This window comes from Sus scrofa, chromosome X (assembly GCF_054392235.1).
Source record: "Sus scrofa isolate SSC_HxYL_T2T_F1_AM1 chromosome X, Sscrofa_HxYL_maternal_Yorkshire_Landrace_v2.0, whole genome shotgun sequence".
NCBI classification, from domain to species: domain Eukaryota; kingdom Metazoa; phylum Chordata; class Mammalia; order Artiodactyla; family Suidae; genus Sus; species Sus scrofa.
The window spans coordinates 135,822,560-135,846,772 of record NC_139401.1 but is presented as its reverse complement, the minus strand read 5'-3'; the positions used below and the strand labels follow the sequence as shown (position 1 = coordinate 135,846,772).

The 24,213-nt window shown below is 37.7% G+C and overlaps 1 protein-coding gene across 18 annotated transcripts in view; it reads left to right on the top strand.

Annotated features, from left to right (window-relative positions):
• Nucleotides 1-24,213, top strand: part of TMLHE (trimethyllysine hydroxylase, epsilon) — a 75,586-nt gene extending 51,373 nt beyond the window's left edge. For 4 of the 18 annotated variants that reach the window (XM_003135511.5, XM_021080450.2, XM_021080448.2 and 1 more), the window contains 5 exons: nucleotides 592-871; nucleotides 2,675-2,794; nucleotides 6,586-6,822; nucleotides 17,370-17,508; nucleotides 18,354-24,213. In XM_003135511.5, coding sequence (XP_003135559.1) covers nucleotides 592-871; nucleotides 2,675-2,794; nucleotides 6,586-6,822; nucleotides 17,370-17,508; nucleotides 18,354-18,485 — 908 coding nt within the window. In that variant the 3' untranslated portion in view covers nucleotides 18,486-24,213. The remainder of the gene's footprint in view (nucleotides 1-591; nucleotides 872-2,674; nucleotides 2,795-6,585; nucleotides 6,823-17,369; nucleotides 17,509-18,353) is intronic. The other 14 variants (XM_005674022.4, XM_085007575.1, XM_085007573.1 and 11 more) reach the window with 10 other exon arrangements.

Genomic DNA, 24,213 nt, shown 5'->3' with positions numbered 1-24,213 from the left:
AAATTGCCCTAATTCATTTAGAAGAGGGAGGCATCACAGTATAGTACTGAACTGCCAACTGTGGTTCTTGTTAATTGTGTGGTCTTGAGTGAGTCACTGACTTTTTCTCCATTAGTAAAGATTACTAGCTCTTTATTACTAGCTGTTGATCACTTTAGCTCAAAAAGTTTATAGATGAGAGGTAGTGATGGGGGCAAGGGAAGAGAAAAGGCGGTAAGCTAAAAATCACCTAGAATTTTTAAATTATCATTCTTTGATGACTCGATGAATGTGTCAGAGGCCCTTCACTATGTAGCTGTAGTTTCATAAACTTATTTATCTGCTGGGAAGATTTATTTGTTGATTCATTCACTTCTTAATTTATACTACTCAACTCACAAACATGTCTGTGTCAGGAACATTCCACAACTCATTTGAATTTGGTTTCATAGCCGTGATCATACAGTGGTTAGAACGCGGCCTTGTGAATTTGGTTTCATAAACAATACAGTACTGGGTAATTGGTTGCTGAAAATAACATTCTTAACCAGTAAATTATTGGCAGCATTTATAATTATTATTCTTTAATCCCTTTTATTTTTCCTTTAAAAGGGCCAGATGGTCATGTGACTAGATATGATTTGGATTGGCTGGTGAAGAACAGCTATGAAGGGCAGAAACAAAAGGTTATCCAGCCTAGAATTTTATGGAATGCTGAAATCTACCAGAAAGCCCAAGTTCCATCTGTAGATTTCCAGAGCTTCTTAGAAACCAAGGAGGGACTGAAGAACTTTCTGCAAAACTTTCTGCTCTATGGAATTGCTTTTGTAGAAAATGTCCCTCCTACTCAAGAACACACAGAGAAGCTAGCAGAAAGGATCAGTTTGATCAGGTAAGTCATTAGTTTCCTGATATCTGCAGTAATATAAATGTCCACAGCCTGTACATCAATAAAATAACATGACAGGTCTAGTCACCCTTATTTTGCCAGAATGTTTTGTGGCCTAAATAAGGGGACATTCCCATTTATAGGGGGCTTTATTTGAAGTGCAGATTTCCAATCTTTAAAGACATTATATGTTAAATATGTTGAAGACCTCAAAGTCATTGGTATGTTTTTCCAGCCCAGTGATGCTCAAAGTTGAGTTAGTTATCTGGAAGAATAGATTCACGGTTCCCCAGGGAGAGGGGGAGGGGGAGGGAGTGGGAGGGATTGGGAGCTTGGGGTTAACGGATGCAAACTATTGCTTTTGGAATGGACTAACAATGAGCTCCTGCTGTGTAGCACTGAGAACTAGATCTAGATACTTACAACGCAGCACAACAATGGGAGAAAAAAATATGTATACACGTATGTGTAACTGGGTCCCCATGCTGTACAGTGGGGGGAAAAAAGTATGTGGGGGGAAATAACAATAAAAAAATAAATTTGAAAAACAGTTAGTTATCATTGTACACTAGAAAGAGCACTAACTATGAGTAAAGAGCACCACATAATAGTTTGAGTTCTACCATCAAGCAGCTGGGTGAACATAGACAACCCCACTACACGCACACTGCTACCCTCAACCCCCCATGCCCCATAGCCTCTATTTTCTCCTCTGATCAATAAAAGGATTGAATGAGATGATGTCCAAAGATCATTGTCTTAACTTTCTATGATTCCTAAGGCTAATTCAGAGACTGGTTGTTAATAATACATAGATAGCATTTAACTAGTATAGTCACACCATTATTTTCATTGGTCATTGTAGTAATCCTGATGAGTGTGTTTCATATCTCCTTTTCTACTGAGGAGGCACTTGAGGCTCAGATGTATTAAGTGCGTTGCCCAAGATTGCTCTGCTAGTAAGTAGTAGAACTGGGATTCAGAAGCTCAGGTTTCCTGATCCTAAATGCAGTGTTCTTCCCACTGCATTTCTAGGTAGTATACAGATTTCTCTTCTACACTATTAAATGTGATATAAACCGACTTTTTGTTATAATTATTACTTTCCTTTTACTTCACAAGAGCCAGATATAGCTCATTGTGTAGCAGACAGTATGCTGGGTTGTTCGTTCTATCCTAATAGAACATAATCAACATTTGTGAACCACTCAATTTGAAACACAGTTTGAGAGCTTTCAGGTAAGAAAACTGTGCTGGTAAGCAATAAATTGAGAGGGCTTTAAAGACTTCAGTTCAAGAGGAAAAACATTTCCTGTTTGGATTTTGAGGGTTCAGAGGCTAAGATGAACTCTGAAAACTAAAGAATTAAAGTGACCTTTAGTCATAGCTGAGCCTACTAGGAAAATAACTATAAAATCAAAATCCATGATGTATGTATGCCTTGAGGAGCAATACAATAACAGTGTTACAGCAAGTCCCACCAAATACTTGCTAACATAAAATATCCTTTTCTCTTTTTCTTATTCCTCCATTCATACACAGAATGGGATGATTCCCTAAGTTTTCATACTGTATGATGCTTCCACCATATACCCCCCACCCCAGCTTCCTAGAACATAAATCAGTGGTGGAATTGTTAAGACTGGTGATGTGTTCACCTGTCATCTTTACCTTATAGATGAAAATCTGGAGCCAAAAAATCTGTTGTTATTTGTGAATAATCAAAGAAAGTATTGGAAAGATTTTTGAATGACAAGAATGAAAATTTCAAATAGCGAAAAAGTCTTCCTATACTTCATTTGACAGAGAAACCATCTATGGGAGAATGTGGTATTTCACTTCAGACTTCTCCAGGGGCGACACTGCATACACCAAGCTAGCTCTGGATCGGCACACTGACACTACCTATTTTCAAGAGCCCTGTGGGTAGGTGGACTAGAATTTTCTAAAAGGGGATCGTTACGTGTGATGGTCTTGAATCATTTCTTAATCATTTTCTGTTTTTTTTTTAATCAAGATCATATCTGCTGATGATGATTTGTGTGAGTGTTTCTTTCTCTTCTCCTTAAAAACAGGATCATTTTTCCACACCCTAGCTCAGTCTTCTTTATTTACTTACTTATTTTTAATTTTACTGGAGTAGATTGATTTGTAATTGTTGTTTTAGCTTCAGGTTTACAGCAAAGTGAATCAGCTATCCATTTACATATATCCACACTCTCTTCCCATAAAAGGTATTACAGATCATTGAGCAGTAGTGTGTATGTGCCAGTCTTGTCCTCCCAGTTTGTCCCAAAAGGCAAATATTGTAGGATACTACTACTCAGTCTTCTTTAGACTTACAGGAATAAAATTTTTTCAAATGATTGAAAATGTACCTTACTACATAAAAAGATCTTAACTTTGTTTAATTTACATTTTTCTCACAGTATTTACAAATAGTTTACCAAAAAAGTATTGGTGAATCATTAGTTTGTGGATTTTTACAGCTTTTTTATATTTAGTTATTATTTTGCAAAGGGGTCCATCTTCCAAACACAGCTGCTTTGGGTGTAGTAGTAAGAGGAATTTGAATCCAGTTTACAAGAAGTTTGAGAAGAGGAATGAATGAAAAAGAACCTTCTTACATGGACTCTGAAGTCATTGAGCCAAAGATGATGTATACCATACTTTTTTCCAGCTTTATTGAGCTGTAACTGACATATAACGTGTGTCAATATAAGGTATATACCATGTGTTGATTTGACACGGTTATATTTCGCAATGTGGTTACCACCAGTAGCTAACAGAGAGTAGATCTTAATTGTTCTCACCACAAAAAAGAAATGGTTATTACTTGACATGATAGATAACACACTTAACTTTCCTACCATTTGCCACTTCTTAGAGGTACCCCTCTGGTTATTTTGTTGTTACTGATCTTGCTTCAGCACATAGATGATGAGCCTGAGGCACAAAGATATGAGTAAAGTGAGTATATATGTGAATTTATAAAGACAGTATGAGACAGTGGTGATATGCAGTCGACTGTGGTTATACTGATTTCCTTTAAGGGTTTGAAACTTAAGAATATTTGGTTCAGAGGAAGAAGAATACAGCTGCTTTTAGGTATTCTACTCAAAGTTATCAATATATGGAAAGACCAACAGCCCTGCATCCTCATTCTACAGACGCAGAAGGAAGAGTATGAGGAAATGGGATAAGAAGGAGTTAGACAGGGGTTGAAGTTCAAACATTGACCAGATCTTTTCTCTCGGATCACTACCAGAGATAAACAGTTGTCTGTGCCTTTAATTTACCCCCTTCTAATCAATGGCAAGGAACCAGTTCATTTAGCAGTATAGTGACTGTGGTTAAGGGTTCAGGCTATGGCATCAGTCAGACCTGGATTTGCATGCCAGTCGGAACATATATTAGCTTTGTGATTTGGGCAGATAGTGTATGTGTGCCTCAGTTTCTTCATCTGTATGATGGGAGTAGTAATAAAACCTATCCATTAGTGTTGCTTAGGGCTTAAGTTACATGATGTATTTAAATCACTTGGCATACTTCCTGACACATACTAAGTGTTCAATAAATACTAGCTATTATTATTATCATTTTAGCCATTGTTTGTTACATCATCACCATCATTATATGCCTTATCCTTTTAAAAGCTAACTTTGCTTCAGATCCCATCCTTTCCAACCTCCTTGGGGATTTCTCTCTCCTTTATCTTCAGCCTTCCGTATATATTTATATATTGACTCCTTTCTATCAGCTTCTTATATCTTAAATCTGAACTTTTTTTTTTTTTTTTTTGCTGCACCTGTAGCATGTGGGAAGTCCTGGGCCAGGGATTGAACCCACACCACGGCACTGACCCTAGCCACAGCAGTGACAACCCCAGATCCTTAACCCATTAGGCCACTAGAGAACTCCTTAAATCTGTATACTTCCTTTGACTCTATCTCCCTCTATCAGCCCCACCTTACTCCTCCCTTTCACAGCTAAGCTTACTAAAATAATTATCTACATTATCTTTTCATTCTCCTTTCTCAGCTAGTTTATTCACCCCTCCCAATGAAAACTACTCTTTCCAAACTCACCAGGAAGTAACTTACTACTATACCCAGTGTGTAACTTTCAGTCTTCATCTTATCTGACCCATGGGGTCATTAACCACCATTTCTTCTTAAGTATCCCTTCTCCTTTAGCTTTCCTTTATATCTATAGCCATTTTCCCTCAGTCTCTTGTGCTGGCTTAGTTTCTTTTGTACATGTTGTAAACCTCAACATGGCCAAAACTGACCTTTCTTTCTTTTAATTGTATTTACCCTAGGTTATCCTTGATTTTATCCCTTCTATCTTTGTGTGTCTGTGTGTGCTTGCGCACATGCACACGTGCATTCATGTGCATGCCTACAAGACTTTATTTTTGGACTCTGAAAATGGAATTTCAAATAATTTTTACATGTCATGGTGTATTATTCTTTTGACTCCCCTCCACTTTCAACCTGTCAACCCTGTAAAAACCTTCTTAGCTGTGCACCATACAAAACTGAGGGTCACATATGGCCAGTGGGCTGCTGTAGTTTGCCATATCCCTTCTATCTTTATGTTTATTATTTATTTTACTTTGTTGTTAACTTTTCCTAATTTTTGCTCTTTTTTCTAAGTTAATTTTATTTTCACTTTGTTAATTTGCAAATTTTACTTTAGTTTTCCAGTCCAGTTGCCTTTCCCTGTTAATATTTTCTGTCATATATAACTCCACTATTTTAAGACATCCCTAAATTGAACCTCTTCCTCAACCCCTCATACCCCTTCTAATCATCCAGTTATGCACCCACCTGCACCCTCTCAGCAGATGGCATTATTATGTGTCAGGTTGCCCAAGTGAAAAACCTGCAGTCATTCTAGATTTTTGCCTATTCTTCGTCTTCCACATCTAATCAGTTATCAACTCTTGTATCTTTTAGGTGTCTCCTCTTTTCCGTAACACCCTTCTCTAAGCTTAAGCCTTTGGGATTTTTCTCTATTTCATTCATCCAAGGTATTTTCCGTGTTTTTTGTCATCTTGCTTCCCATCAGTTCATCTCCCGTCCCAGCTGAAAATCCTTCTGTGATCCTTTGTGCTATGCCAGCAGGAACTTCTTCTCCCTGTCTTCCTTGAATATAACCCTATTGTTTTACATTAATGTTTTTGGTCATACTTTTTTACTGCCTGGAATGCCCACTCCTCGCCTCAATCTCATTCCAGCCCAACTCTTGTTCATTCTTTAAGACTAAGCAAAACCATTTTTATCCACTTCCAAAAACATTGCTTTATACAACACCCACTAGAATATTTTCCTCTGTTTATGGCCCCACTGTGTCTTGCATACAGCTTTATTATAGTGCCTATCATATTTTATTGGTTCTTCCTTGCTTCATCTATTCTTGGGCTTCTTTAAAACAGAACATATATTACCCACACCTCTATACCCAGGGTCTGATACATACAGACTTTAATACGTGTTAAATATGTTTAGAGGTAACCTGTAGTGGCATTAGTATTCAAAGCACAAAGTACAGCTCGCTAAGAAGGGAAAACAATTGGGAAATGAGATTTATTTCCTCATGAAAAGAAAATGACACAAGTGGAATCAGTAATCATTTTATATATTTTTTCTAAAATTTTGATATATTCTCTTTTCTCTACTGAACAGAAGAATTTAATTTTTTCCCCTCTTTAGCATTCAGGTGTTTCATTGTCTTAAGCATGAAGGAACAGGTGGCAGGACACTGCTGGTAGATGGATTCTATGCAGCAGAACAGGTACTTCAAAAGGCACCTGAGGAATTTGAACTCCTCAGCCAAGTGCCGCTGAAGCATGAATATATTGAAAATGTTGGAGAATGTCACAACCACATGATTGGGGTTGGGCCAGTCTTAAATATCTACCCGTGGAATAAAGAGCTCTATTTGATCAGGTGAGTACCAAAGAACTATCCCCCAGTGTCATATGTTTGCCAAATATGAGTCTCCTAATGTAATGAAAATTTCTGAGACCCTTATAGCTGCCACATTTTAATATTGCTGTTATATACCTTTTTATTAGTATAATTTCTATTCTTATTATAATTCCCATGGAATAGTAAACAGATCAACAGGCAAGGTATACTGGATTGGGGGGTGCAGATATTTCAGATAGCATTTTATAATGAAAACACTTTTAAAATTAAAAAGTTATTAAATTGTGCTCAGTGACCAAACAGCCAGGGTACCCAAAGGCATGATGGCCACAACATTTGACGTAGCCCAGATTTATGCACATCTCCTGACCTGCATAGATCCAATAGCCTACTAGATATTGCCACCTAGAATCTCGTGGGATCGTAAAGCACATCATATTCAAAACCAATCATCATCTCCACTCATTTCAAGCCTGCTCCTTCACACCCAGCTGTGAAGACAAAAATAGGATCTCAGTTATCTAAAACAATGAATAGATGCTCAATATTTTCCCCAACATTTTATTATGAACATTTTTAAAAGCAGAAAAGTCAAACGCATTTACAAGGAAGACCCATAGACCTACCACCTCGATTCTACCATTAAGATATTACTGTAATTGTTTTATTACCTATGTATCCATCTTTCTATCCCACTGCTTATCTATCAATCAGTTAATCTTATTTTTGATACATTTCAAAGTACATTGCAGCTATGTGTCACCCTAATATACTTCTGTATTTAAAACCTTAAAGCAGAGTTCAATATTTGTTTATAGGTTTTTAATTTTGAGATAAAATATATATACAGTGATGTTTAAAACATTGAATATACACTTGCTGAGTTTTGACAAGTGCATACACCTGTGCAACCCAAACCCCTATCAAGATACAGAATATTATCACTATAGAAAGTACCTTGATACCCTTCTCAGTCCAGCCCTGCACACACACACCAAGAGGATACCCCTGTTTTGATTTTTTTACCACCATAGATTAGTTTTGCCTGTTCTAGAAATTCATGTCATGGAATAAACCCATTCTTTTATAAATAAACACCTGAGCTATTTCCTGTCTGGGGTTATTATGAATAAAGCTGACATGAATGTTCAGGTAAAAGTATCTTTGTAGATATGTGTCTTCATTTCACTCAGGTAAACATCTAAGAGTGGAACTGCTGGGTCATAGAGTAGGTGACTGTTTAGTTTTATTAGCAACTGCCAGGACTTTTACTAAAATAATTTCCCATTTGACACAGCCATCAACAATGTATGAAAGTTGTAGCAACTCCACATCCTTGCTAATACTTGATGTTGTCAGTCTTATTAATTTTAGCCATTATCTCCTTGGCTCTAATTTGCGTTTTGCGGTGGCTGATGATGTTGAGCATCTTTCCATGTACATATTGGCCATTCCTGTATCTCCTTTTGTTAAGTAACAAGTGAGATCTTTTGCCCATGTTTTCATTGGGTTGTCTTTTCAGCATTGAGTTTTGGGAGTTCTTTATATACTCTGGTCACCAGCTCTTACCTGATATATGTTTTAGGAATGTTATCTTCCAGCCTATGGCTTACCTATTTATTTTTTAACAGTGTTGTTGGATAAGCAAAGTCTTTTCTTTAATGGAATGGAGCTGGTCAATTTTTTCTTTAATGATCACTGTTTCTGTGACCTGCATAAGAAATCTTTGACTGCCTCCATGACATTATGATATTCTCTTATGTTTTCTAAAGGTGTTATGGTTTTTATCTTCTGCCTTTAAGTCAATGATCTATCTCAAATTAACTTTTCACATGTGAGGTAAAGGTAGAAGTTCATGTCTTATACATATGGATATTCAGGTGTTACAGCACAATTTGTTGAAAAGACCTCCCTTTCCCCCATTGGATTGCCTTTGCAATTCTGTCAAAAATCAGATGACCATAGAAATGTGAGTTTGTTTCTGGATGCTCTTTTTGGTTCTATTATCTATTTGTGGATCTTTATGACAGTTCCACTTAGTCTTGGCTACTGCATGCTTATGGTAATTCTTGAAGTCAGGTAATATGTTTGTCAACTTTGTTCTTTTTAAAGATTATTTTGGATGCTTTAGGTCAGGGTCTATACACTTTTCTGTAAAGGGCCAGATAGAAAATATTTTAGGCCTTGTGGGCCGTATGGTCTCTATTGCAGCTACTCAATACTGTATGGAAGCACAACGGCAGCCATAGACCATATGTAAATGAACGGGCATAGCTGCATTCCAATAAAACATCATTTACAAAAACAAGCCATAGGCTAGATTTGGCCCACAGACCTTTCTTGGCCAACCTTAGTTCTAGATTCTTTATATTTTCATATAAATTTTAGAATCAGCTTGTCGATTTTTAGGAAGAAGCCTGTTAGTATTATGATTGAGATTCTTTGAATCTATAGGTCATTTTGGTGAGCATTGACAAACCAGCAGTTTTGAGTGTTCCAAACAAACCTGATCTAGCTTCCTATTTACTTGGTCTTCTTTAATTTCTCTCAGCAGTGCTTTATAGTATTGAACATAGATATCTTGTATATATTTTGTTTATTTCTAAGTATTTTATGTGTTGATAGTATTATAAAATAAAATTTTGATATTTTCCAGTTGTGTGCTGTCATTATATAAAAACAATTTATTTCTCTTTTAATGGGTATTTTATTTTGTAGCCTTGCTATAGTCATTCATTAGTCCTAAGAAGTTTTGGGTTTTGTTTCTTAGGGTTCTTGGGATTATCTACATAGACAGTCATGTTAAAGGGACAGTTTTATTTTTTCATTTCCAATCTATATGCTTATTTGTTTTTCTTACTGCATTGGCTAGCACTCCACTGCTATGTTAAATAAGAGTGGCAAGAGCAGACATCCTTAGGATGAAAGCGTTCAGTATTTCACCATGTATGACATTAGCTGTAAGGGTTTGGTAATGTTTTTTATCATATTAAGGAATTTCCCCTCCAAGTTTGCTGAGAGGTTGTTTTTTTATATATCATGAATGAGTATTGCATCTTGATAAATGTGTTATCCCCATTTATCAATTGAAATAATCATATTATTTTTCGTCTTTCTTCTATTAATATGGTAAATTACATTAATTTATTTTCAAATGTTAAACCAACCTTGCACTCCTAGGATAAATTATACTTGATCATAATTTATTACTGTACACACACACATAATATGTATATGTAAATGTTTGTGTGTGCCTGTGCATGGATCCCATAGTGTGGATCCAGTTGAGAGAGAGATACTCTATGGTAAGTTAAACCAGGAAAGTTTAATATAAAGTATTAGTAACTATGGAAAAACAAAAACAAAAAAAAAGTATTAGGAACTATGATAAAAGAGTGACTATAAGATATAAAGAAATTCATATAGTACCCTATGGCTGAGACAGAGTATTCAAGGAAGAATAAACATAGAAAGGGTTCAGACCTAGAAAGTTCAGCCACCTGATATCAGAGAAGTTTTCTGGTTTAGCCAGGCAGGAGCTGGTGTAGAGGTGTTGGACAAACAGTAGGCCTCCCTTCCGGAGTGCAGGCAGAGAAGCATGCAATCAGCAACTGGTGATGTGAGTGTGCAAAGGAAGTCTGGGCACCATGCAAGCATGCAGTCTAGGTGCTCTTAAGTCTTCCTACTTTCACTGGCACTCAGACTTCCTTTCAGTGTGTGGTCCGGCAGAACATGGGAGGCTTCGTGCAGGTCATATGGGGCTCTGGTTTACTGTGTCTAGAAGGGTGTGGAAAGGCTGTCACCGGACCAAGGCTGCAAGGTGTCATAGGGACCATATCCTGGGCCCCAAAGGCTGTGCCACCTGATGCCCTCACACCTATAGAGCCGAGCCCTGGCCAGGGCCAAAAATGGCAAGAGAACCTCTTCCTCCTTCCTTCCTCCAACGCCAGCTACTGAGAAAGCTTAATATTGCGCTCGCTATAGAGGAGAAATGCTTAAAGGAATTCTTATATCAAGAACATGTATGTAGGGATGCACTCAGAATGGAGACACAATAAGCTGGTAACTGACACGTACACATAGCTGGTTTCAGCCTAATAATATATTGAGAAATTTTGCATCAAGGTTCAAGAGGGATATTGGTCCACAATTTTCTTTTTGTAATGAGTTTGTCATGTTTTGTTATTTTCTAACTTTGTAAAACTCTGGTTTACCAAAGAGTTTGTGTAATGTTAGTGCTATTTCCACCTTAAATGTTTTTTAGAATTTTCTAGGAAAACCATGTTGTTTGTCTGGGAATGGAGTTTATTTTATGCTAAGGTTTTGGATATTAAATTTAATTTTTCCTATATACATATAGATCTAGTAAGACTTTTCTGTTTGCTTTTTAATGATTCTTTCAAGAAATTTGCACATTTTATCTAAGTTGTCAAATTTGCAGTCACAAAGTCATTCATCATATTATCTTATTTTCGTAATGATTCTTGGTATTGGTAATTTTTGCTCTCTTTTTTTTTTTGTTCAGTCTGCTAAGAGTTTATCCGTTTTCTTGGTCCTTCGTTAATTCTCCCTATCGTTTGTATGTTCTCATCTTCGTTATTCCCCTATTTTTACATACTTTTAATTTATTCTCATTTTTCTAGTTCCCCAAGGTGGAACTTTAGATCATTGATATTATTGATTTAGTCTTTGTTAATATAATAATTTAAAGCCATATTTGTACCTCTAACCCTTTTTAGCTGCATCCCACAAATATTGATGGTTTATTTTCATGATAATTAAGTACAAAATACCTTCTAATTTCACTTATGTTTTCTTTCTTTAACCGTGTTATTTTATATTCTGTGTCCTCTCTCATTTTTTTGACTCATTATTCTGTCAACTGCTGAGAAAACAACATTAAAATACCCAAATAATATTGTGATTTTGTCTCTTTCTCCCCTTAATCCCATCAGTTCTTGCTTCATGTTTTCTGAATATTTGTTATTAAGCACATAGTCATTTATGATTTTTATGTCTTTTGATGAAATGTCCATTTATACTCATAAAATGGCCTTCTTTAACTTTGTTTTGAAGTCTGTTTTATCTGAAATTAATACAGCCACTCAGCCTTCTTATGCTTACCCTCTGCTTGCTGTTTAATTTTCTATCCTCTTTTTTCTTTTTATATTTTTTTCATTATAACTGGTTTACAGTGTTCTATCAATTTTCTACTGTACAGCATGGTGACCCAGTTACACATACAAGTATACATTCTATTTTCTCCCATGACCATGCTCCATCATAAGTGACTAGACACAGTTCCCAGTGCTACACAGCAGGATCTCATTGCCTATCCATTCCAAAGGCAATCTATCCTCTTTTCTCTAACTTATCTGTGTTTTTGTATTTAAATAAATACCATACATATACTTCAGTCCTGCCTTTTTTATCCAGCCTGACAATCTCTTTTAATTGAGGTATTTAGTGCATTAACATTTTTAAAGCTTTAAAACATTTTAAAAGTTTTGTTTTGTTTTTGTTTTTACTTTTAACAGGTACAAGTTTTGTTTTGTTTTGTTTTTTACTTTTTTAAGGTCACACCTGTGGCATATGGAGGTTCCCAGGCTAGGGATCAAATCGGAGCTGCAGCTGCAGGCCTACGCCATACCCACAGCAACACCGATCTGAGCATCACCTGCGACCTACACCACAGCTCATGGCAACGCTGGGTTTTTAACCCACTGAGCGAGGCCAGGGATCGAACCCACATCCTCATGGGTACTATTCAGATTCTTAACCCACTGAGCAACAATGGGAACTCCAAAGTTTTTATTCGTATACCATAAAATTAATGTTTTAGGTACATAACTGATTATTAATATATTTACAAAGTCATATAACCATCATCACAATCCAGTTTTTGGACATTTCTGTCGTCCCCAAAAAGCTCCCTTCTGCCTACTAAGCAGTGACTCCCTATTTCCCAGCCCCTGGCAATCACTGACCTACTTTCTGTCGGTATGGGTTTGCCTCTTCTGGACATTTTATATAAATGGAATCATACAATACGTAGTAGTCTTTTGTGTCAGCTTTCTTTCACTCACTTAGCATAATGTTTCACATTTCATCCATGTTGTAATATGTATCCTTTTGATTGCTGAATAGTATTCTTGTGTGTGTGTGTGTGTGTGTGTGTGTGTGTGTGTGTGTGTGTGTGTGTGTATGACATATATCACATTTTGTTTATGCATTCAACAATAATGAACATTTCGATTATTTCTGATTTGGGGCTATTCCAAATAATGTTGCTCTGGACGTCTGCATACAAGTCTTTGCGTAGACATGTGTTTTCATTTCTCTTGGGTAGATTTCTAGGAATGTAATGGCTGCTTCATGTTTTTCCCTTTGAGGAACTGCAGAACTGTTTTCCTGCCAATAATATATGAGGCCTTCAGTTTCTGCACATGTTCACCAGCACTAATTAGCTGTCTTTTTTATTATAGCCATCCTCGTGGGTGTGGAGTCGTATTTCATTGTGGTTTTGATTTGCATTTCCCTGATGATTAGTGATGTTGAGCATCTTATTTTATATGAAATATATGTATTTATTTACATATATATGTGCATATGATTTATATGCATCAACATGAAGAGATTTCAAAAACATAATGCTCATTATTATATACAGTATAATAGCATGTATATAAAATTTTAAAGTACAATTGATACCATGTATTATTTATTAATAAATTATGAATTTATCTAGAAAAAATTTTTAAAGCATGTACTGGAAAGATATACAACAAATTCATTATAATGGTTGCCTCTGCATAGGGAAAGTAAAAACTTCATCTTTAATGCTCCATTTTATTTAAACAATATGAAAGTGACTAAATATTAACATTTGTTAAATCTGAGTAGTGTACATGTGTATTTATTGCAGTATTTGCTGTTTTGGGGTTTTTTTGTTTTTCGGGTTTTTTTTTTTTTTTTTTGGTCTTTGTAGGGCCACACCCTTGGCACATGAAAGTTCCCAGGCCAGGGGTCCAGTCAGAGCTGTAGTCACCAGCTTATCCCACACCCACAGCCACAGCAACCCCAGATCCAAACCGTGTCTGCAACCTCCACCACAGCTCATGGAGCCTTAACCTGCTGAGCAAAGCCAGGAATCGAACCTGAGTCTTCATGAATACTAGTCTGGTTCATTACCACTGAGCCACAACAGGGACTCCGGTGTTTGCTGTTGTTTTCTATCTTTTCTAAGTTTTGAGAATTAAAAACAAAAGCAGTCATCCCTTAATGATTTTTTTCAGGTTTGTTGAAGTGTAATTAAATAAAAGTTGCATGGATTTAAGCTATACAATTCAATGGGCTTTTTGTTGTTGGGTTTTGTTTGTTTGTTTGTTTGTTTGTTTTGTTTTGTTTTTTGGCCACTCCCATGGCTGTGGAAGTTCCTGGGTCAGGGATCGAACCTGCACCACTACAGTGACAATGCCAGATCCTTAACCCACTGAGCCACCAGGGAACTCCTACAACTTTGATGTCCATATACATCATGAAATGATTGCTATAATCAAGCTAATTAACATATTCATCACCTTACATAGGTACGTTTCATTTTGTTTTCATGGCATAAATGTATGTTCAGAATTATTACTGCTTAGATTTAACAACTTTTTTTTTAGCGTGTCAATTATATATTTAATGATGTTGAGCATCTTTTCATTTGTTCATCCATTTGGCTTTTAGGCCATTTGTATATTTTCTTTAGTCAAATATTGTGTTCATGTTTAAATTGTATCATTTGTCTTCTTTTTTCCTTCCAGTTTTATTGAAATATAATTGACATATGGCACTGTATAAGTTTAAGGTGTACAGCATAATAATTTGACGTAAATACATCATGAAATGATTAGCACAATAAGTTAATGAACATCCATCATATCAATAGATACAAAATTAAAGAAATAGAAAAAAATGTTTCCTTGTTATGAGAACTCTTAACAACTTTAATGTGTAACATACAACAATGTTGAGTATATTATCGTGTTGTATATTACATACCTAGTACTTATTTATCTTATAACTGGAAGTTTGTACCTTTTGACCACCTTCATAAAATTCCCCCTTCCCCTTCCACACTGAGCTTGCTGCTGTCCAGTTTTGTTAACATCATTTATTAAAGAAACTATTCTTTCCCCATTGAGAAGTCTTGGTTCCCTTGTCAAATATTAGTTGACCACATATGCATGGGCTTATTTCTGAACTCTCAGTTCTGTTCCCTTGGTCTATGTGTTTGGTTTTATACCAGTAGCATACTGTTTTGATATGATCCTTCTTTAATATAGCTTGAAATCAGAAAGTTTGATGCCTCCAGCTTTGTTTTTCTTTCTCAAGATGATTTTTGCTATTCTTGGTCTTTTGTACTTCCGTACAAATTTTTAATTGCTTTTTTCTATTTTTGGAAAATACCATTGGAATTCTGTTAGGGATTGCATTGAATCAGTAGATGGCTTTGGGTATTATGAACATGTTAACAATATTAATTCTTCCAACCTAAAAGCATGGAATATCTTTCCATTTATTTGTCATCTTCAGTTTATTTCATCAATGTCTTTTAGGTTTCAGTGTACAGATCTTTCACCTCCTTGATTAAATTTATTCCTAGGTATTTTATTCTCTTTGATACAATTGTAAGTGGGATTATTTTTTAAATTTCTTTTTCTGATAGCTTGTTGTTAGGGTATAGAAATGAAACTGATTTTTGCATATTGATTTTAATGTATATTTTTTGGCCACACCCATGGCAAAAGGAAATTCCCAGAATAGGGATCAAACCCACACCACAGTAGCAACCCAAGCCACTGCAGTGACAATACTACTCAAATGTCCATCTACAGTAGAATGGATGAATAATATTCTATTCAGCATGAAGAATGAATGAATTAGCGCTACACAGCACAACAATGATGAATCTCCTGAATAAAATATTAAACGAAAGAAGCCAGACACAAAAGAACACATAACGTAGTATTCTATTTATATAAAGTGTTATAAAGGAGCAAAACTAATTTTGGTGACAGAAGTCATGAGTGAGGTGAGGGACAGTATTGAAAGGGTGGCAGGGAATGTTCTGGGGTTCAGATAATGATCTATTTATGCTAGTGATATGGATGTGTTTACATCATAAACATTCATTAAGATTATGATTTATATGCTTTTCTGTATATATACTGTTCTTCAGTTAAAAAAATAAATTGTCGGAGTTCCCATCGTGGCGCAGTGGTTAACGAATCCGACTAGGAACCATGAGGTTGCGGGTTCGGTCCCTGCCCTTGCTCAGTGGGTTAACGATCCGGCGTTGCCATGAGCTGTGGTGTAGGTTGCAGACGCGGCTCGGATCCCGCGTTGCTGTGGCTCTGGCGTAGGCTGACAGCTCCACCTCCGATTAGACCCCTAGCCTGGGAATCTTCATATGCTATGAGAGCAGCCCTAGAAATGGCAAAAAGACAAAAAAATAATAATAATAATAAAAAGTAAATTGTCTTAGGTAAAAAAGAAATCTAATATCCTAGCAAAGGTTTTTCACTGACTTCCCATTGACTCAGAATGAAATGAAAGTCCTTACCAAGGCCAGCCCCTTTGCATGGGCTGGCCCATGGCTACCTCCTCCACTTCATTTCTTGCCATTATTCCCCTGCTTACTCAGCTCCATCCACATGACCTTCTTGCTTTTCTGCAAACATAAAACTCCTTTCTGCTCTAAGACTTTGTACTTACTGTTCTCTCTGCCTGAGACACTCTTCCCTCAGTTTGTCACATTGCTAGTTTCTTATCATTACAAGTGCCAACTCAAATGCTACTTCTTAAAAAAAAAAAGTACTTCACTCAACATTCCATCTGAAATAGACTTCCTAGTCACTTTTTTAAATCATGTAACACTATTTTCTTCTTCATAGCATCTGTAACTAGTTATATATTCATTACTATACATCATCTATCTTCCTCAATAGAATGTAAACTCCCCAAACTCTGGGATCATATCCATTTTATCTTTAATGCCTGATGTACCACTGAACACATAGCACATGCTTATGTACATGTTAGATTTGAATGAATGAATGAATGAGTGGAGATCCCTGAATAAACTGTCCACTGGCTACAAAGGGAAACACCTGAGAAGTTGTAAGTCATTCTGTTAAAAAGAAAGCTTTGTTAGTACAAACTTGCCAACCTCAGCTTGGTGAGGAGAAAGCTCAGATCTTTCCTCAATGTTTCTATGAAATTTGGCCAAGGGAAGGTACTTTAGATAAGATGTCATATTGTAAGATGGTAGAAACCAACTAGAACTTTCTTCTACCCCCTACCCCCAAAGGACATTTTCCAAAACAAAATATGGTGAACAGGCGATGGAGCACTTCTCTAAATTAATCTATACTCCTGAGAGGACATTGACTTATTATTGTTATTTCATCTCTGGGACAAGTAATAAATATAGGGAAAGTCTTATATAAAATTGTTCAATAAGCAACAGATGTCTGTAACATGTGTTTGAGGAGAGCTTTCTCGTGTTTTCATCTTAGGTACAACAACTATGACCGGGCTGTCATCAATACCGTGCCTTATGATATTGTCCATCGTTGGTATACAGCACACCGTACTCTAACAACTGAGTTGAGGAGACCTGAGAACGAGTTTTGGGTCAAACTAAAGCCTGGCAGGGTGGGTGCCAAACTCTAAAGATGTCAAGTAAACTTATTATATTGAAGCAGTGAAGAATGAGTACTTATTTAATACACACTCAAAGTGTTGCAAAAGAAAAAGAATCCTGGGTGTTGGCCCTGGTCCTACCATGCACTCGCTGAATGATCCGGAAGCAGGTTCCACCCAGTATCTACCCATCAGTGACTCAGTGACTCTATTTTTATGATGAGAGCTTTGAACTCAGCAGTCCCTAAGAGTCTTTCTAGCTTTATGATTCTCCTTCTCCTTCTCCTTCTCCCTTCTTCTCCCCCTTCTTCATCTTCTTCTTTTCCTCTTCCTCTTCCTCCCCTTCCTCTTCTTCCTCTTCCTCCTCTTCCTCCTCTTCTTCCTCCTCTTCTTCCTCCTCTTCTTCCTCCTCCTCTTCTTCCTCCTCCTCTTCTTCTTCTTCCTCTTCTTCTTCCTCTTGATATTTCCTCTGGAGAAATTATTTTGCTAGCTTAGCATAAAATATAATGAAATAGTTTAACTCTTTGGGAATATATATGTAAAGAATTAAAGAGAAAGAAAAAGAAAAAAAACCCAATGACCTGGTTTGCTTTCATAAGAGAATAGTTACTCAAGAAATATAAGCTCCTCAAATGCAGGGCCTGTTATCGGCGTTGCCTTTGTTATGTCCATTTAGCCTCTACAGGGCTCTGCACATCCTAGTTTCCAAATGTTTGTTTAATCTCAAAAGAAAAATACCTCATTGAATGGAACCAGAGAACAACCTAAAGCTTTTCTTTTAAATGATCTCTTCTGATTTAGGGTTCCTTTGTTCTGCCCTTGTTCTGAGCGTTTTTCTTCTTTTTTCCCATTTACAGGTCCTATTTATAGACAACTGGCGTGTCCTACATGGCAGAGAATCCTTCACTGGCTACCGCCAGCTCTGCGGCTGCTACTTAACAAGGGATGATGTATTGAACACGGCTCGTCTCTTGGGGCTTCAGGCTTAAAGTTGACAACATTGGGATGATGCGCACACCTGACACCCTGGCTACCAGAATTTCCCATCAGCAGGATAATATTGTGTCAGTACCTACTTCAGACTATCTCCTTACCTTGTTACACAAAGCTAAAACCTCCCCTTTCTCTAGTAGGGAAAACTGTATAGAAAGGCCTCTGAGACAACTGATGTCAGCCATCTAGTGTGGTACCCTTCTTCCCCAAGTTATAGCGCGGACTCATTTAGTTTTTAGACCTTTTGATGTAACTCTGGTCAATATATTTCAGAAACATAATCACCACATTGATAAAGAAACAATAATAGTCACTACATCAAAATTTGTTTCAACTGGATCAGTTACGAAGAAATGAATTCTAGGAATAACAAAGTCTTGATAGAGCTGAGATGTGCATATTTTTTAATCTTAGGATACCTAAACACTTTTAAAAGTTATTGAGGACCCCTAAAGAGTGCTTGGATGTGGGCTATATCTGTTGATCCTAATTGTATCAATAATAGCAGATACAATCACAATAGATGTTAAAGTTAAAATGCTTAAGATTGAAGAGTACAAAAGCACACATCCCTCAGCTATCGGAGAGATGACAGCATCACATGTCCTGTGGCCTCTGAAAAAGTCCTTTTACAGTCATGAAATGACTAGAGTGAAAAAGGTAATATCATCTTAATGTTGTTATTGAAAAATTGTTTTTAACCCACAGAGCCAAGGGCTGGAGGATACCTTGGGACAGTCCCTTACATGGACATACGAATTAAAGAGTTTAACTCATAAATTTTTCTGTATGGTCTCCTAGAACTACAGGCATTGTAAGAATTGCTTGATAGCATGAGCTCAGTGATAAAGTGGGAACTGAATACCAACAGTGTTTTATCTGGTGAGAGGGGTTACATCTGTCTAAGTCATCTCTTGAGGAGTAAAACTAAGCAGTCTCTACAGCTCCCGTGAAACAAACCCTTCCGTTTAGTAACTCTGTGAGGGAGAACTGCAGAAAGCTTTTAGAGATTTCTGAGGTTACATGGGATCATTCATAGATGCACACACACAAAACACAAGGAGAGTGCAGAGGGTTAGTACATAAGATTGTTCAGGAAATTCATCACAATAAATAATGTGCCTCCAAAGAAACATGGAATTTAGGATGCAGTCTATTTTCCTCCATTTCTGCTGATCTTTGTTTCTTATTTTTTCCTATCTTAAAATATTGTACATGTTAATTGCCAAGATTTGACTGGGTTAGGTGTAATACATTGGTTTGGGCTGGGGTTGGAGAGTTTATGGGGTTTTTTTGGTGGCACCCATGGCATGAAGGAGTTCCAGGGCCACAGATCAAACCCACGCCATAACAATAACCAGAGCTGCTGCAGTGACCGTGCCAGATCCTTAAGCCACTGTGCCACAAGGGAACTTCGTGTTTCTTTTATTTTTTAAAATGGCTTTACTGTATATGTGGAGCGAGAGAAGGCAAACAGAGAGATAGGAGTGAGGTTTATGTTCCCTTGGCTTTCATCGAAAGTGAAGCCGTGCAGTAACCACACTGACTGCTGTAGAATATGCTCAAAGACAATCCAGGCTAGGATGTGCACGAGAGAAACCAATTCATTAGTGTCGGGATAGGAGTCCCAAATCCAAGTCAGGATTCTGACAGAGAAGAGAGCCTAATCTGGTGCTTTCAGGAAGTTCCTGGTTCACATTTACTAGTTGATGCGGTACTTACTGACCCATCCGGTGCTCCACAAGATGTTCTCAGCATGTTTCTGCATTTTACTTGTACTGTCTAGGAACCTTGAGGGGATCCTCCATGAAATGTGTTGTCCTCTAAGGTCGAAAGATGGATAATCAAGTTCAGATTGTTAAGGAATACCATTTAGCAATCCAAATAAAAGTAACCACATTTTGACATACGACTTTGCTCTCTGCTGTTAGGTATGCCTAGAGTATGTCAGCAGGGGTCTTCATCGGAACAGTTGTACCTTTTTGGAAGTTTTGCCTAAATTAGCCTTAAAAGTTACACTCTAACTGGGGTCGGCATTGATTTATGACAAGCAAAGAACATGTTCATGGCCCCGGAGAGCTAAGGACGCAGATCAATTGCCCTCCCTTTGTGCTGAAGGACTCCCTTTACCTTCTGTCTTCCCTGGGACCTTCATTCATTCATTATCTCATCCTCACTTCCCTAAATTTCCAATCAATCAATTTTCTATGATGTACTCCCCTCAGAGGAAGAAAGCGGAAAAGGAACAATTTGAGTGTTGCTCATGGTCACTGAGAACTTTCTACATGACGAAACATAAGCACGAGTCTTTGTCTCCCAAGCTCCCTGCAGAGCCGCTTTTGCCCTTTGAGGCAGTGGGATATGACCAGCAGGGTCAGGAGCGCAGCACCTAACACGGTGTTTCGTTGCACCCAACATAATCATTTCCTAATACAGATTTTTGGAATAAGAGTGAGTAATCAATTCTTTTCAAACTCACCAGAAAATATTACATTCTCTGTATGTCTTTTTGTGTTTGGCAATTAACTGGCACTGAATGTTGTTCACCTTCAACTGGAGTGACCAAGCATCCAAATGTGCCCAAACCAAGAGAGGTTCCCTGGGCTACAGAACCTACAATTTTTTTTAATACTTTTTGTTTGTTTGTTTTTTTAGGGCCACACTTGCGGCATATGGAGGTTCCCAGGCTAGGGGTCAAATCGGAGCTGTAGCCGTTGGCCTACACCACAGTCACGGCAGTGTGGGATCCGAGCCATGTCTGCGACCTACACCACAGCTCACGGCAATGCCAGATCCTTAACCCACTGAGCAAGGCCAGGGATCAAACCCAAAACCTCATGGATACTAGTTGGGTTCGTCAACTGCCGAGCCATGATGGGAACTCCCCAGAACTTATCATTTTAAAACTGAGGAAGCCTCACACAAATCAGGCCTGTTGGTCCTACCTTCTTGTTTGCTCTTCATTCTTCTCTTCTTCAGTTTAAGTTGAAGGCCTTGGACTAGGCAGCATCTAAATGCTCTGCCATTATGTAATTTTGTTTGGGCCCTCATGGCTCATGTAGGTACAATAAGGAAAATACCTACCTCAAAGGGATTTTTTATACATTTGTGATGATTCATAAGATCTTTGTAGCCCATAATAGTGACCAATAATAATATCTAACTCATATAGGAGTTATAATATCTTATAATAATATCTAACTCTATATAGTGCTTGCTATGTGCCAGACAGTTCTAAGTGCTTCTAATCCCCACAGCAACCCTTTCCCCATTTTATAAACAAAGAGAAGCAATGAGAGATTTAGTGGCATACCCAAGATCACACCACTATGTAAGTGTCAAAGTATAGATTAGAACTTTGAAGTCTGGCTACAGAGACAATGCTTCCAACTATTTTGCCATATAGAGCAGTAAATGTTAATTCCCTCCCCCTTTTCCGTACTGACACAGTCTAGCTGGCCATTCATAGAAAATAATCGTCTCCACTGTCATAGCCCTTCCAAATAAACCTTAAAAGAACTATGAAATATCCAGTTTTGTTTTACAGTTTGTAAACATCCACTAACACACACATCCCAACTTTCTAAAAGGTATTTTCCACTTTCTCTAACTAAATGTCTTCCAGTGGTGGGAGCTTGATGGGAGGAAATCAATCAACCTGCTCAGCATATTTCCTTCTTACCATACTCTTGCAAAACACCTGTCAGTTACTAACATCAAAACCACTTTACAGGACCTGTTCACATCACTGCCCCAGGGAGCTCTTGGGCATATTGGACATTCACTCCCAGAGCCAACTGATGGCTTGGCTCAGCTCCTCGCTGTGAGGTCAGGCTGTGGGTGTCTTCACGTATTCAGGCCTGTGCCTCACCAGGGCCAAAGAAGCTGGCAGATTAGGTGGGAGTTCTTTTCTTTCTGATTTACCTTCAGGAGTTGGTGGGTTTGTGGGTAATTCCATGCTAGTCCTTGTCTTTAAGCAAAGAGCCTCCATCTTGCTCAGAATCCTTTTGGACCACTCTATTCTGCAGGAGCTTAACTTTTGGATACCATTATTTGCTTCAGTCCAGCAGAAGCCTGCCATTTCAACACAGACAATTATCGTGTGTGTGTGTCAGTAGATGAATGGATGGATGGATGGATGGATGGATAGATAGATACACAGACAGACAGATAGATAGATAATTCTGGCCACACCCTTGGCATATGGAAGTTCCTGAGCCGGGGATGGAATCCAAGCTGCAGCTGTGACTAAGCCGCAGCTGTGGCAATGCCAGATTCTTGATTCTGAATTTCCTTTTCAGATTGGCCATTGTCCATATATGTAAATGCACTGATTCTTGTGTGTTGACTTTGTATCCTGGTCACTTGCTGAACTCTTTCATTAGTTCGAATAGGTTTTCTACATATAAGATGAGATCATCCGCAGTGATAGAAATACTTCTTCCTTTCCATTTGCCTCAACCTATTTTCTTTTTCTTGCCTAGTTGCTCTGACTAGAACAGTCAGAACTGCGTGGGATAGAAGTGGTGAGTTCCTGCTGGGGTGCAGCGGGTTAAGTATCCAACTGCAGTGGCCCAGGCTGCTGCGCAGGCGTGGGTTGGATCCCTGGCCTGGGGCAGTCGGTTAAAGTGTCTGGCCTTGCCACAGCTGTGGTGTAGGTCACAGATGCAGCTCGGATTAAATCCCTGGCCCAGGAACTTGCATATGTCACTGTTGCGGCCATTAAAAAAAAAGAAGTGAAAATGGGCTTCCTTGCTTTGCTCCTGGTATTACAGGAAAAGCCTTCATTCTTTCATCATTGAGTATGATGCTCACTGAGGGTTCTTCATACACGGTTCTTCCCACATGTAAGTAGTTTCCTTCTATTCCTAGCTTATTGAGTCTTCTTGTCTGATACCTAACATATAAGGGAACTCCTACAAGTCAATAGCTAAAAAGTAAAGATCCCAATTTTAAAAATGGACAAAGGAACTGAGTAGACATTTCTCCAAAGAGGACATACCAATGGCCAACAGGCAGATGAAAAGGTGCTCAACATCGTTAATCATCAATCACACCTCTGCATGTCTACCCAAAGGAATTGAAGTCAGGATCTTAAAGAGATATCTGCACTCCCATGTTCTTTGCTGTATTCATAATTGCCAAGACATCAAAGGTCCACCAAATATGACACACATCCGTAAGGGAATACCACTCAGCCTTAAAAGATAAGGTAATCCTGCCATTTGTGAAAAAAATAGATGACCTGGGAGGACATTATGCTAAGTGAAATAAGCCAGACAAATACTACATGATGCCACTTAGATGAGGAATATAAAATAGCCAGACTCATAGAAGAGAGCAGAATGGTGGTTTCCAGGGTCTAGGAGAAGAGGGAAACGGGGAGGTATAAATCAAAGGGCACAAAGTTTCAGTTATACAGGATGCACTGGTCCTTGAGATCTATTAAGCAGCTTATAGCCTATAACTAACAATACTGTATTGTATGCTTTAAATTTTGCAAAGAGGGCAGATCTTATGTTACATATTGTTATCATGGAATAATAGTAATAAAGAAGGTAGAAGGAAACTTTTGGAGGCGATAGGTATGTTTATAGCATAGATTTGGGTTATGGTTTCTTAAGTGTATACTTGTCTCCAAACTCATCAAGTTGTATACATTTAATATGTACAGCTTTTGTTTATGTCAATAATACCTCAGTAAAGTAGTTTTTGAAATAAAAA